This window comes from Balaenoptera ricei, chromosome 3 (assembly GCF_028023285.1).
Source record: "Balaenoptera ricei isolate mBalRic1 chromosome 3, mBalRic1.hap2, whole genome shotgun sequence".
Classification (NCBI taxonomy): Eukaryota; Metazoa; Chordata; class Mammalia; order Artiodactyla; family Balaenopteridae; genus Balaenoptera; species Balaenoptera ricei.
In genome coordinates, this window is record NC_082641.1 from 573,103 (window position 1) to 587,245 (window position 14,143).

Consider the following 14,143-nt stretch of genomic DNA (forward strand, 5'->3'; position numbering starts at 1 on the left):
GGGCGAGGGGGCCCGGGGAGACCACCAGGATCAACTGATTCGAGGCAGGTGGACGTTAGCGGCTTATTTACACACAGGACGACCGCGGAGACCGGGGAGTGGGAAACGGTGCCGTGAACGCCCCACAAAGGCCAGGATGGCCCGCCCCGTGGGGACACGTGTGCTGGGCACGTGTGCACAGGAGCCCGGGGACGGCCAGGACTGGGCTGTCAGGCTGTGAGGCTCTGGTCTTCCATCTCGCTGCTTATAACCAGAATTAACACACAGAGCGAGCACAGAGAACGGGGGAACGCACACAAAACGCACAGGAGAACAGCACACGCCCCAGCATCTCCGTAAGTCCCCCCCCACCCCCCGACCCCCCTGGTTTGGGGGCTGCACCGCCCACACCAGAGGTTACGGCCAACAGTGAGTCTCCTTATCCATCGTAAACCAGCGTCTTAATCGCTAATCCTTTAACGAGAACACGTTTCCAATCGTTTCTGAGAAGGCAGCCCTCTGGAGAGCTTTCCGAAGCGCTGGGGCACCCAGCGGAAGGAAGGGGCTCACGTAGGAGCCTCGGGCAGCCACCTCCTCCTCGACCTGCTGGAGCCGAGACTCTTGGTTAAAAATCAAACGCTTCTACCTGAGGGACACACCTGCAATCCCATCCCACAAAATGCAAAACCATCACAAGCTACCCGGGTGAGCCCTAAAATCCCCATAATTGCCTTCAGCGCTGGAGAACACTCAAATCTCAGTTTTTATTTTTCAGGGGAGGGGCAGGTTACAACTCAAGTCTTCACAAAGGAAACTGGTACACACACCCCCGGGGCCTGAGCCCTTGGTACACGCTGGGGGCTCTGAAGGCCTCAGGCTCTGGGTGGACACCCCTCCCGCCTCCACCGGGACTCTGACGGCACCCGGCACGACCCTGCCAGGCCCGGTCGCGGCTCTGGAGGGCAGGGGTCCTCCTCTGGCTGAGACCCTCCCCCCATGTTTCGGGGACGAGGCCCCTCGTCTGGGCTTGCGCCCGCTGCGGACTCTGCTTGTTCACGACAATGAGGACCCAGGACAAGCCCGAGCAGAGGGGATCCCGGGGCGCAGGGCCCGCCTCACCGGCCCCGCCGCCTCCGTCCTCCTGGGGCGGGTCCCCCGAGGTCACCGGGTGCCCTCGCTGCGCAGCGGTGGCTGCCGGGCCGTGTGGGAGGGGTCCCTCCGACGGTCAGGTGTCCTGGGCCACGCCAGCCGGGAGGGCAGGACCCACACCTGCTGTCTCTGGGCAGGAGCGCTCGGGGCCTCGTTCACCTGCTCTAACGGACGGCCGGTCTGGGCCGTCAGATGTGTAGTCACAGAAACGGCCTGGAGCCCACGCGATTAACACCACCCCACCCTCACCAGGGCTCCCCGCCTCGCGCACAGACGGGGCTTTCGGCCTGCTCGTTTCACACGGCAGGGGCCGCCGGTGGGCTCACCGCGCAGAGATCACAGCCTGACGTGGTCCAAGGTCACAGCCCCCGCAAGCCCGGGACCCCTGGACCCCTAGTGTCCAGCCGGGCGGGTGCAGTGGGCGGGGAGGCCCTGCCAGGCCGGGAGGTCCCTCAGAGCCCAGCCACCTTGCACGTGACTCACCCCTCTCGTCACCGAGGAAGGGGACTGATTTGGTTTTAAAACAAGGATCCTTCAGCCAGTAAACCCACGCGGAACCAACAAGGCTCAGAATCTCATCACACTCCTCACCACGGGACACCGTGGCCGGGACACGTCCAACTGGCAGGGGTGCCCACGTGCTGGGGACGCCCAAGAACGGCCACGCTGCGGACGCAGCACCAGGAAAGAAGGGCCGAAGGTGCCCGGGACCCGAGGGGACAGGAGGGAACTGGGGGGGCCGCACAGAAACAGCTGACGAACACGCAGGACACGCCCACAGCACCGCCCCACACACCGGCATCGGGAGGGCGGGCGCCTGTATGCGCGCAGAGCTGCCTGTCAGAGAGTCTGGAGCCTGGGACAGACGACCCCCCACCCCGCTCACAGCTGGTGAGTTCAAACACCCCGGGAGCCGCGGGCAGGCATCACATGGCCCGAGCGCAGGCCCCTTGGCCTCTGGCTGCACCACCAGCTCTGGACTGCCGACATGCACTCACACTCGACATGCACTCACACTCATTTTGCTTTTCTAGGACACAGCAGCCATGTGCTATAACTAACCTTTTTAAGCCTTTAAAATGTATATCTACTGGCCCACCCTGCAGCGCGGGAAACCCCTCCATCCCCCTGCCCCCCAAGTCGGGGCAGGCTGAGTAGGAGGACAGAGCGGTACCTGGGCGCTGGCTGAAAAGGGGGCGCCCATAAAGCCAGGATCCACTCGTTCTAAAGGCTGGGGAAGGGTTGCGGCACCTGATGACTCGTTTCCCACAGACGAAGTACGGAAAGCGGAAAAGAGGGGCTTCACGGCAGAACCTGACGGATACCCCAGTGCTGAGCCCCGGTGACGGTGGCACCTTGCGTGCCGGTGAGAATTCACCCTCCCTCCGGGGCCTCCCATTAAAGCCACACCTCGCCGAGCCGCGAGAAAACCATCAGACGGATGCCAGTCGAGGGCACCTGCAACACACCTGGCCAGCACCCCTCAGAACTGTCCAGGTCACAAAAACTAGAAGCTCTGAGGCACCGTCACAGCCTAGGCGTGGCCTGTTTAAAGCCCCTCCCGTGCTCCTGGCGCCCCCCGCGCCCGCCAGGCCCGAGGAAGCCAGCGCTTCAGGGGTGACTCCCAGTGCGGCCCAGCCAGGCCTTAGTGTCCACCCACCTGCTGGTCTCCCTCCAGCTTCTAAAGAAAGTTCCAGGAACCTGCAGCACCATCTGAACACGGCACACCAAGCCCACCGCCCCCAGAGGCCGGGGCGGCATCCTGGCCGGGGCTCCCAGGATGACCGGCCAGCAAGGCCGGACCGGACCAGGCCCGGGACCCAGAGCTGCAGACCAGCCTCGGCCCAAGACCACCGAGGAGCCCTCCCAGAAACGGGCGGGACAGCGGGTGCCTGGCAGTGAGAGCCCAAGGCCCGGGGAGCAACCGCGGCCAGGAGGGGGCGAAGCGGGCAGGGCATCCCTCCGCCTCCCCGTGAGGGGAGACAGCAGCGAGCTTCGCATGAGGCCGTGTGACTTGTGTCATCACGGGCGTCCTGAGAAGCCCCCGCGCCCGCAAGCGCCGGCCACACACCCATGCGGACCCTCCCCGTCCGGTGCAGGCCTGACGCGGCTCAGAGCACAGCAGCCTCTACCAGCCCGCGTGCCCGGCCCTCGGAGACACACGGCCCCCGCCGAGGCGGCCTCTGCTCTTCCCACCCGTCCTCGACCTGCTTCTCCCACAGCCGTGTTGATGCCCGGTTTCCGGCTCCACGAAATGCAAACTTAACCCGGACCTGAGTAAACGTGGTGGTCACCAGGGACAGCGTGGGACCCGGTGCTCTGGACGAGGGGGCGGGAACAGGAAGCCACCAGGAGAGGAGCGAACGCAGCAGGGCAGCAGGGCCTTCGGGGCGGGCGGGGACGGCCCAGGCCAGAGAGGCAGGCGCAAAGCGGAGCCCGGCAGGCCCGGACCCAGGGGTCTGCTGTGGATACCGGGTCAGAGCCCCATCCCCGCTGAGGGTCCCGAGTGCAGCGTCCTCCGTCTGCGGTCACAGCCTCCGCCAGCCCCGCTGCAGCCTCTGTGCACAAGCCCTCCCCTTCCCAGTGCACCGGCACTCTCCTCCCCCCCCCCACCCCCCGGGCCGGTGTTTGGGATTTCTACCACCGTCTCTTTCTCTTCCGGAAGAGCTCCCAGGGGAGGAGCGGAGAGTGACCTCTGAGGCTCAGAGCCAGGGGCGTTCCCGAGGGTCCGCTGGGCCAGGCCGGCACCGAGGCTGGATCCTCTTCCAAGGGGTTCAGCGTTGGAACGGAGTTTTTAGGTTCCACGACCCTCAGGGTTAACTAATGCCCTCTGGCCTTTGCCCCCTGCCCTCCGTGCTTTGCAGCCAGGATCAATGCTGGATCTGAAATCCAGCGGCCTGGCCACCTGGGCCAGCGGACTCCCCGAGGGGCACAGCCTGAGAAGAAACTGTTCTGCGTTCAAGCCAGAAAAAAAGGAAATGCTTGAGGCCGAGAACTCCCGTGCTTTCACAGCAAGTTTCTGGCTAAAACAGAAACCCGTTCTCTGGCGAAGACAGAGGAAACACTGACAGGACAGGACCCACCCACAGCCCGGCCAGCTGGACGCGGCCCCTTGCCGGGGCACCTCCCAGCGTCCTCTCCCGGAGGGCTGCCTGGCCCCTCACCCAGGCCTCTGGAGCGAGAAGCGCCTGCCCACAGGCGAGAGCCGAGAGGGCAGGAGGTGGATGCGCCCCTGCCCGGCCCTCACGCGTGGCCTGCGGGGGCACCTTGCCGGCTGGAGGCCCAGACGCCCAGAGATGCTACTTCCCAAGGGCCTCGCCAGGTGACCCTGTGCGCCCGGCCCCCAGCTGCCCCCACCAAGCACAAACCCCGCTGCCTGGGGCCAGAAGCAACACCGTCCAGGCCCACGGACCACGGGCGGCGGCAGGCCGGCTCCTACCCTACCCGCTCGCTGTGCACGTGCGCCTGGCACCTGGAACCCAGCGCCTGGCACCTGGAACCCAGCACCTGGCGGGGCGTGGCGGGTGTCCGCTTGGAAAGGTGGGCAGGGCCGGGTCACAGCACCTCTGCGAAGCCTTCCTGAAACGACACAGCCCTCACTTCTGGGAGCACCCTGCCCCCAGCACCCCCCGTGACACCAGGTCCAAGCCGAAACCAGCAACGGGCAGTGCAGCCGAGGGGAAAGAGCCTCCCTGGCCCAGGTGTGCCCCCTGCCCCCACCACCCCGCAGCCCGAGGTGAGGGTTCTCCTGGGCGGCACCGAGGACCGGGGCGCTCACAGACAAGGACTCAGGAAGGCTCGGGGCACTGGAGGGACACAGCCGCCCTTCAACCCGGACCAAGGCCACGGCCACCGCCCCGGTGTTCACTGCTGCAACCAAGGGCCTCGGCCCAGCAGTCGGGCCAAAGACACCACCTCTGGCACCTTCTCCTTAAACCTGACGCTCGCACAGTCGAGACAACAAGGAAAGAACCGGGATTCTCGGCTACTAAGAGGCACGAACACAGAGGAACCAGCCAGACACACACGTTAACACACGTGTGCAGGCACACACAGGCACACGGGGCACAGCTGGGGACCACAGCTCTGTGAGCTGCTTCTCCAGAAAAGTGAGTGTTTCAGGGACTTCCCGTCTGTCCAAAGGACCTGCCCTCCCAGGCTGGACGTGCTCCCTCCTGGGCAGCGCGGGCCTCTGGTGGGCTCGGGGACCCGGCTCCCCGCCACCCCCCCCCCCCCCCCCCGGTGTCTGCCGCTGATGCGACCTCTCCCTCCTCGGGGACTGGCGGTCGTGACCCCAGCCTGGGGGTGGGGGGAGGGGCTCAGGACGGCAGGGCCAGCCCAGCCGGGGGCAAAGGCGGGAGGTGGGCGGCCGGGAGCCCCACCAGCCTCCCGGGGCGGCTCCCGTTACCGACGCAGGCTCCTGTCTGACTGTGGTCAAGACCCTCCATCCGAGGGAAGAGGAAACCCAAGAACCATCTGGCGCTTCTCTACTCTGATTTCGGCTCCACACGATCCCTCCCCAGTGACCGTCCCGAGAGCCTCCCTGAGAACCCAGGCCTGACCCGTGGGCTGTGACCAGACGGGGCCCAGGACACGGCCGCCTCTGGGACAGGCCAGCTCCAGGAGAGGGAGACGGGCACAAGGAGAACCCCCAGGACGGCGCGGGGCCCGCACGAGGCCTCCCCATCTCCCTGGGGGGACGTCCCGCTCACGTGGACTCGTGGGGTGCCCCCGCCTCGCAGACGGCGCCAGGCCACAGGCACATGCTGACCACGCGGACGCCCAGACAGGCTCAGCTGCAGGCCGGCTGCAGGCTGGGCAGACGGGAAGCAGCTCTCGCTGCGAGCAGTAAACGCAGGCCCAGGAGCCCAACACCCAGCAGAGACCCCAGCGCCACGGGCACATGGGGCCAGGGATTCTGCCCGAGAGCAACCCTGAGCCCGGGAAACTCGCAGCTGGTCACAGGGCCCACCCAAGCCTCGCGAAGCTCAGAAACAGAATTCCCACCTCCTCCCCGATTGTGTTCTCAAGGAGAAACCGCCCGAGGAAAGAAAGAGGAAACAAACCCAGGCCAGGGCCCCAGGGCCTTGCCAGAGGCGCGGGCAGCGAGGCCACGCAGACGCACAAGGCCCCAGGCAAGACCTGGCACCGACAGTTCACCCCCTTCCCGGCCAGGAGCACGGCCCCGCAAACCCCCACCCCCAGCCACAGGGGCACCTGGACGGGGCCCCTCACCAGCGCTCCGGGCACGGGGCTGCAGGGCCGACACGGCGCCAGGGGCCACAGATGGAGGAGCGGCCATGGATCCGGGGGCCAGGGCGCCTCATTCTTCGGCTGGCCCTGCTGAAGCTGCAGGCTTATCTGCACAGACCAGACCTCTGCTCTGAAGAGGGAGTTCCCTCTTTCTCATAAAGGAAAGGTGTAACCCTTTGTGCTCTGCTCTCTGTGCCGGGCGGCACTGCCCCAGGGTCCCCCAGAAGGGAGCCCGGACGGCCCCGGACCGCCACGCTGGCCGGCCTCGCGCTCCCAGAGCGGCTTGCACACGCCTGCTCCCCGCAAGCAGCACTGCTGCAAAGTTGACTGCGAGAAGGGGCGCCCCCAAAAGCACCTGGCTGCGCGCACGGCGGTTAACACTTAGGCCAAACGGCAGCCTCCGCCCTCCAGCCTCACGTGCTCAGCAACGCGCGGCCCTTCGGGGGGAACGGGAGACCCCCCGAGACCAGCCAGCGGCACCGTCCTCCCACCCGCCTGTGCCTCCAATTTCCGCCCCGAGCCCAACCACAGTCCCGCTGCTGTGCCCCGAGGACACTGGCCCTGGGAAGGAACCCCCGGCCCAAGGCCACCCATCGCCCAGGGCAGGAGCCCGGGCCAACCCAGCAGCCAGCCGGTCAGGTGCCAGGACCTGCTCAGGTCTGCTCAGGGCCGTGGCCGCAGGCCTACTGGGCAGAGCCTCCCTCCACGGCCCGGTTCCCCGGGGGCAGGCAAGCGAGGGTAGCCCCCTCGCCTACTGGCTCCGACCTGGCAGACGCCTCTGGCCATCCCGGCTGCCCCCTGCTCGGTCCGTGATGCCCTGAGCTGCAGGAAATCAAGACGCTGGGTGACCTTGGCCCTGACGGGCTCTGGGCCCACACAAGGCCCCTCACCCTCTCTAGGCACACCCCCCCCTCCAACGACCCCGCGAGAATTCCCCCCCCCACCCACCAAGCGGAGAGTAAGCCCGCTGCCCACCTCCAAGCAGGGGACATGTGGGATCAATTATTTGAAAATAACGGGGTCCACGCGGAGACCATGGGCTGCGGGGCCGTCTGGTTCTGATGCCCTGGCCGTGTGACCGTCCAGCCAGGAGGGCCTCTGAGCTGCACGCTCTCTGTGCGGTGGGGGCCCCGTCACGGGGAGCTGCTCTGCCCAGGTGAACCCACCTGCCTCCGTTCATAAGGTGGCTGTGGCCTCAAGCGCGGAGTGGCAGGCCCTGCAGACAGACCCTCTGCTTGTGTCGCCACCTCCAGTGACGTGGGCACTCGGGCCCGAGGCTGTCCCTGGGTTGTGTTGGGCCTGGCCGCACGAGGGGACCGGCGGGATGCAGGCTGTCCGATGGTAACAAGGACCAGCAGCAGCCTGTCCCCAGAAATTCAGCTCCCTCAAATGCAGCCCCCGGGATGGGGTGGGGTGAGCCCGGCCTGAGACAGGCGCCTCGGGGCAATGAGTCAGGGTCTGACGCCATGGGGCGCTGAGCTGGCCCAGGGGGATTCCACAGAAGGGCGGCACGGAGCCGGCTGGGGTGGGGCTGTCCCGTTGTGTGTGTGTGTGCGTGCGCGTGTGTCTGGGGGTGGCGGGAGGACTGCCCGGTGTGTGTGTCCTGGGTGGCCCCTGGCAGAGGGGAGCCGTGGGCTTGGCTGGGCTCTCTGCTAGGCAAGGAGAGGGGCCCAGAGGCCAGCAGGGCTTGCGTGTGGAGGCGCCACCGTGCCGAGCGTCCTGGGGCGTGTTAACTGCCTCTCTGCCCGGCGCCTCTTGGGGGCTGGGGGGCAGTGGAATTCCCTGCTGCTCCAGCACTTGGCGGGGCCCGCTGGTTGGTGATGCCCTGTGCGCTGCTGGAGAACGGAGGACCCCTTCTCCCCCTGGCGCCCCGGGGGACCGGGAGACACACAGCACCGTCCACTCTTCCCTCGGTGGATGAGGTTCAACCGATTTTCAGGGGTCAGCCCTTCGGACAGCCTGCACCGCCTGCCCTTCCTGCTCAGACGTCCCCCGCGCCAGCATGACGCATCCCTTCCTTCCTGGACCCAGTGACGGAGCAATGCTCCGCGGCCTCGGCCCAGCAGGACAGAACCTCAAGGCTTTGTCTTGGGCCCACTCTCCGGCCGCGCTCACGTCCCAACGCCCAGGGCCCCGGCCTTGTGCTCTGGCCACCCCAGCGGCAGCAGCCCCTCGAGGGCAGCGGGCACACGCATCGGCACACAGCCTGCTCCCTGTGACCCCGAGCCCCGCAGGACGAAGGTGACGCTCCCAGAGCTGCCTGGGTCAGTGGCTGGGGGCGCGGGTCCCCTTCACAGGGGGCAAGAGCAGACCCCCGCGTGACCCACAGGACCTGAGCGGCAGAGCATGAAATCACGGGAAAGGAATCCAAAAAGAGGAACAAGAAAGGAAGAGGAAGCCCCAGCGGAGCTGAGGGCAGCTCCCGGGGAGGAACGGGCAGGAGACCGGCAGGGACAGTGGACCTCCAGGGCCCAGCCCACGGGCCCTGCGGTAGAGGGCAGTGGGGTCGGCGCCACCCCTCTGGGGGTGCACGTGGACACCCCCACCTCACCGCCCGCAGGCCACCTTCCCGGCTCTAAAGCGCCAACTGTGGGCCTGCCGACCGGACACAGCCAAGGTCAAAACAGCAGGGGCAGTTCAAGGTCAACACTTGGTATCGGCCACCGCACCCTGATGAAGGCCCAGAGCCTCCGACAGCCAGGAAACGGGCCCCGGCTTCACAGGCTGACAACAGGGCTCCCCGCAGGCCCAGCCTGGACGCAGGGACCAGAGGCAGCCCAGGCGGCCGCCCCGTGCCACAGGCTCACCGACCAGGCCCTCAGCCTCAGAGCCCACCAAGCTCTGGGTCAGCCAGGTGGGCCTGCAGACGTGAGCGCTGGCCCCTCCTCACCTCCCTCCCACCCTCGCCCTGGCGTCCCACGCTCCCTATTTCCACGACAGCCCCGGGTACACCTCGGGAGGGTATCCCCAAACCTGCTTCACCAGCACCACCGGGAGGCCCACCCAGAAAGCCAGGTGCCCCCCTGGAGGTTCAAAGGCCAGCCACAGAGTCAGGAAGGAACTTCAGTGACTCTGCGACGAGCAGGTGTGGCCACAAGCTGGACCACAGGGCAAGGGCCCTGCACGCGGGTCTTCAAAGGGGCTCCGGCCAGCGGTTCCGGCTCCCGCAGGACTGTCCCACCACTGGGCAGCGCGTGAGGCTGCTTCCCAGGCTCCCCCGTCACGCTGGCGACGCGGTGCCCGTCACAGGGCCTCTCTGGGCACCGACTGGTCTGACGGCTTGCGTTAAAACTCAGAACCTAGCCGAGCAGACCCCGAAAGGCAACAGGACGCCTGCCTGTGACCCCATAGGGGGCTCCGCCCAGTTCCCCAAGGTCTTCTGCGGCTGTCCCTCTAAGGGAACATGAGGACGAGTGAAGAACACGGGGTTCCCAGGGTGAAGTTCTGTGCCAACTCATCTAAGTGTCACAGGTGCAGCTCAGACCCTAGAGGGTTTGTTGAAAAGCATGCAGGACGCCCACACTTAGCATTTGCCTGTGCTCCTGCCTCTGAGAGCACACAGGCAAAGGGGGCTCTAGACGAGCCGGGAGAGGGAATGAAGTGGGATTACGGCTGAGAAAGCAAGAGCCTTGGACTGAGGGCGGGCTGGGGGCTCGAGGTCAGCCGGGCAGGCGACACCACGGCCCTCCTGGCAGCCCTGAGCACAGGCCCAGGGGCACCTAGCTTACAGAGAGCCACCGAGGCCCGTCCGAGAAGGAGCCAGCAGGCAGGGGGCCGCACACCCGGAAAGGTTGAGGGTCCCCGAGGACACGATGGCTCCTGGTGGCCGGTGAAACGCCGCTCACCCAGAAAGGCCACACCGGGATGCGCTAGTCAGAGCCGCAGTGAGAGAAAGGCTGGGCTTACGGACTCTGCCTTCAAGTCCGGCCTGGTTTCAGCCTCCAAGCCGTCGGCAGCTGTGCCCAGTCCCACACCCACACCCACACCCACGTGCAGAGGAAAGCTGGCGGGCACCCGAGGGACGGGGCGGGACCCTGCCGACCCGCCCCTGCCCACTAGGTCAGCGTGCTGCCCCCAAGGGGTGCCCGGCCTCCAGGCGCCAGGACCTGTGGCCTCCACTGACCTCGCCCTCTTTCCTGCCTGGAGCAGGACACCTCTTCCCCAACGCTGCAGAGTGACCCTCCATTTCTAGAGGGGCGCTGAGCCCCAGATGAAGCAGCGGACTCAGGGTGACCAACCTATTAGCTGCAGAGAAGCCCGGGCCTAGAGCCCAGATAATGGAGGAACAGGCCTGGGGATGCCCCCGCACCAAGAGAAAGTGAAAGTGCCAGAGACCTGATTCCAGAAGCGAAGTGGGCAAGGAGGACCCTCAGCCTGAGTACAGCTCCCCTCCTCTGCCCCGGCAGGGACCTGAACTCCCTGCTCAAGACCCCACAGAGCGTGGGCCTGTCCCGGGTCAGCCGGGCTTATGTGACTGGCGGCCCTTTACCCCACCGCGCAAGAGCGGAGACGAACAAAGCAAAGGTGGCTGGGAAGGAAGGAGCCAGGCGCTCCTGCCCCAGGAGCCTTACCACGGGTGGGGACCCCACCGGGTCACCGGGCCTGGGGGGCCTGGGAACTCTCGGAGGAAGGGCCCCTCCTCGGTCTCCCTAGCTACCCAGGGCGGCTCACACCTCCCCAGGGGCCCACCCCAAGTGGGAGAAAGGTGCTTCCTAGGCCCCGGGGGGGGACCATGGGGGCGCAGCAGAGGAGGGCCCACCGCCCCTGAAACCCTCGCCCAGTGCCTCCACCACTAAGCTCGGAGAGGGGGCTCGTCAGGCAGGGGTGGGGGGCGGTGAGACGGGAACCACAGAAGCAGGCAAAGCGGGGGAAACTAGTGCGGAGTGAGAGGAGGGCGCGGGCCGGGAATCAGGGGGAGGAGGAGCGGAGAGCAGCCCCACCCCCCTTCCTCGGGCGACGTCCTGGTCCGGGTCGCCCTCCCCTCCCTGCCACCCGTGCCACCCCCTCCGCCGCGGCCTCCCACCCTCTCCCTCCAGGGCCGCCCCCTCCTCCCCTCCCTCCCCTCCCCTCCCCTCTCCTTCCCCCCGGCCGCCAGCCCCGCGCAGCCCGGCCTCCGCCTTTGTCCCGCGGGCAGGTGCGGCCGCCCTCACCCGGGCTCGGGCAGTTGGGCTCACCGCCCTCGGGGGGGCCCGGCGCCTCGGTCTGTTCGGGACCCTCATCCTGGCCGCCGTCCGCCCGCGCCTCCACAGGCACCACGGTGAAGTTGGTGGGCATGGCTCGCCTGGCGCTCCGGCCACTCCGCGCGCACCGGCCACTCCGAACGCCCCGGCGCAGCTCCGCCCGCTCCCGCCGACGAGGCCGGACTAGGGCGCAGGGGCGGGGTCAGCGCGGTCCGCCCCCACCCCGCCCCGCCCCACGTGACCGCACCTGGCTTTCCCCGCGAGCCCTGGAAAAGTTTGCGCTCCATGGGCCGGGGCGGAGCTGCTTCCGCTGAGGACGCTCCCCCAGCCTGCGCCCGGGCGCTGCCCGCGCCCCCAGACCCCCAGTGCCGCCCCGCCCACAGCGGCTGGCTTTCGGTTCCTGCACGGCCCGCTCCCCCACTGCCCCAGGCAGGCCTCTGGCCGGTCTTTCCCCCTTGCTCCCGCCCTTACGGCCATCCCCCTGCCCGCAACTGTACCCCCCTCCGCCCTCACTGTCCCCCTCACCCCGAGAGTGGGACTGTCCACCCCGCCTGAGGTCTGGTCTCCCCTCCCCTCCCCCTTGCCTGACTGAGGCTCACCGAGCGCTTCGTTTAGGGAAGCGCTTCCAGCTGAAGGGAGCCACGGTTAGCAGGGCGCCCGGTCCACAACGGACACAACCGTGTAGCCACAAGTCACCAGGGCTCTGCGACAGGACCCCGCCCACCGGGGACCCCAGGCCCATCCCTGCCGGCTCGGGGGAGACCTCCCCTGCCCCCACCCCACTAGGTTCTGTCTGGGGAGGCCCCCGGGGAAGGGAAGCTTGCAGGCCAGATCAGGGAAGGCACAAGGTGGGACTCCAGACCCGAGCTAGGCACTCACCAGGATGCCACCTGCCTTGTAACCTGCCATCACCTGGTAGTTTCTTAAAGACACAGGAAATCTGTGTCCAAACGTCCATCAAAGAGAAATTAGCCCAAAAATTTGTAGCATTTAGGTGCAATGAATCACCCCAAAACAGTTTTACAAAAATAAGGCATAAATATAGGTGGTGTGGGCAAAAATGGTCACGACATACTGCAGCAGAATAATCAGACACTCTGATCCTGTTTGAAAGTGCATGTGAGTTTCTATGGGCCTGAAGGCAGGGGAGGCCACGCATATCTCTGGGCAGGGATCGCAGGGATCCGCATTCCCCTGCACTGTGTTCTCGTCAACAACGAACGCACAGAAAACCAAAATCCGAAAAGCCACTTCCAAGAGAAGACAAGAGAAGCAGGCAGGGTGGCCCAGGCTCCCACCTCTGTCCCGGGCTCCTGGCAGAAGGCGGGCCTGGGACCCCCGGGAACGCTCCCCTGTCAACAGCCCCACCAGCAGCAGCAGCACCAGCCTCCTGAGGCGGGGGTGCCCCTGGCCTGGGCCACGGTCACAGACCACCCTGGGCCGAGGGGAGATCTGCAGGCCCGTGGAAGGGGCAGCAGTGTCAGACGGCAGAGATCAGCGCTGCGATGGTGCTGGGTGGCGTCAGCGGCTCTCCAGGTCAGCAGCGTGGAAGGTGGGGAAAGGGCCGCCCCCAAAGGACTGGAGCGTTTCCAGATGTCCTTCCGGGGAGGGACCAGCTCCCTGGGGAAGATAGGAGCGTCGCCCGGCAACACGATGGATGTGGCGCTGAAGGGGGTGGCGGAGCACAGACCCTCTCCCTGACGTCACCCACAAGGACCCCGTGTCTGCCCCCCATGCGGTGGCTCAGAGCGGGACTGTGGCCTCTTCCCTGGATGTGGGGCCCTCTGCACACGCGACCCAGCCCCGCACACCCTCCCGGACAGCAAGGCCCAGCGCGGAAAGATGAGGCTGCAGCTGAACCTTGGGCGGCGAAGTCGGAGGACCAAACACAGGCTCTGAACAGGAAAGGAGATGCCCTCCCAGCCCCTGCCGACGACCCTTGGCCTCTGGCCTCGGTCTCCTCATCTGTAAAACGAAGGGGCTGGACTTGCTGATGCGCTCCCGTGGTCACCAACACAGCTGGACGGAGCTGAGACCCCCGGTCTGTGAGGAGGCTGGCAGCCCCCCTGCCCTCGGGGCTCTGCCGATGAAACCTCAACCCCCACTGCCCCCCACAGGTGGCAGTAACTTGGGGTGGCGGTCAGCGCTGAGCTTGCAGAAGCCTTTGTAGGTGACCCTGCATCCAGCTCCCCACTGTGACCCCCTCTGTGGCCCCAAGTCCAGGCCCCCCCACCCCGGGCTCTGGCAGTGCTTACCCAAGGCCCACCCACGCAGAAGCCCTGCGGCTCTGCGGCCAGGCCGCCTACCCAGGACCTAACTGGCTCTGGGTTCTGCATAACAATGGCCTGGCTCCTGAATCACGTCACTGTCACCTGAGAAGCAAACGAAACCCAGCCCTCAGCAGGTGAAAGGGCTGAAGGGGTGGATGGGACGGCAAGGGCAGATGTCAAGGACATCACTGGGGTGAGTGCGGGTTCTCGCACTATTCTTGCGCTTTTCTGTAGGTTTGGAATTTTTCAAAATAAAATAATTTTATAATTCTAGGTAAATAAAGTTCCTTCTTTCACTACACGTAAAATAGA

The 14,143-nt window shown here is 66.5% G+C and overlaps 1 protein-coding gene across 5 annotated transcripts in view; it reads right to left on the minus strand.

Annotated features, from left to right (window-relative positions):
* SLC12A7 (solute carrier family 12 member 7) overlaps positions 1-11,729 on the minus strand; it is a 48,668-nt gene extending 36,939 nt beyond the window's left edge. For 3 of the 5 annotated variants that reach the window (XM_059916059.1, XM_059916057.1, XM_059916056.1), the window contains exon 1: positions 11,532-11,729. In XM_059916059.1, the coding sequence (XP_059772042.1) occupies positions 11,532-11,655 (124 nt within the window). In that variant the 5' untranslated portion in view covers positions 11,656-11,729. The remainder of the gene's footprint in view (positions 1-11,531) is intronic. The other 2 variants (XM_059916058.1, XM_059916060.1) reach the window with 2 other exon arrangements.
* Between the last annotated feature and the right edge of the window lie 2,414 nt (positions 11,730-14,143).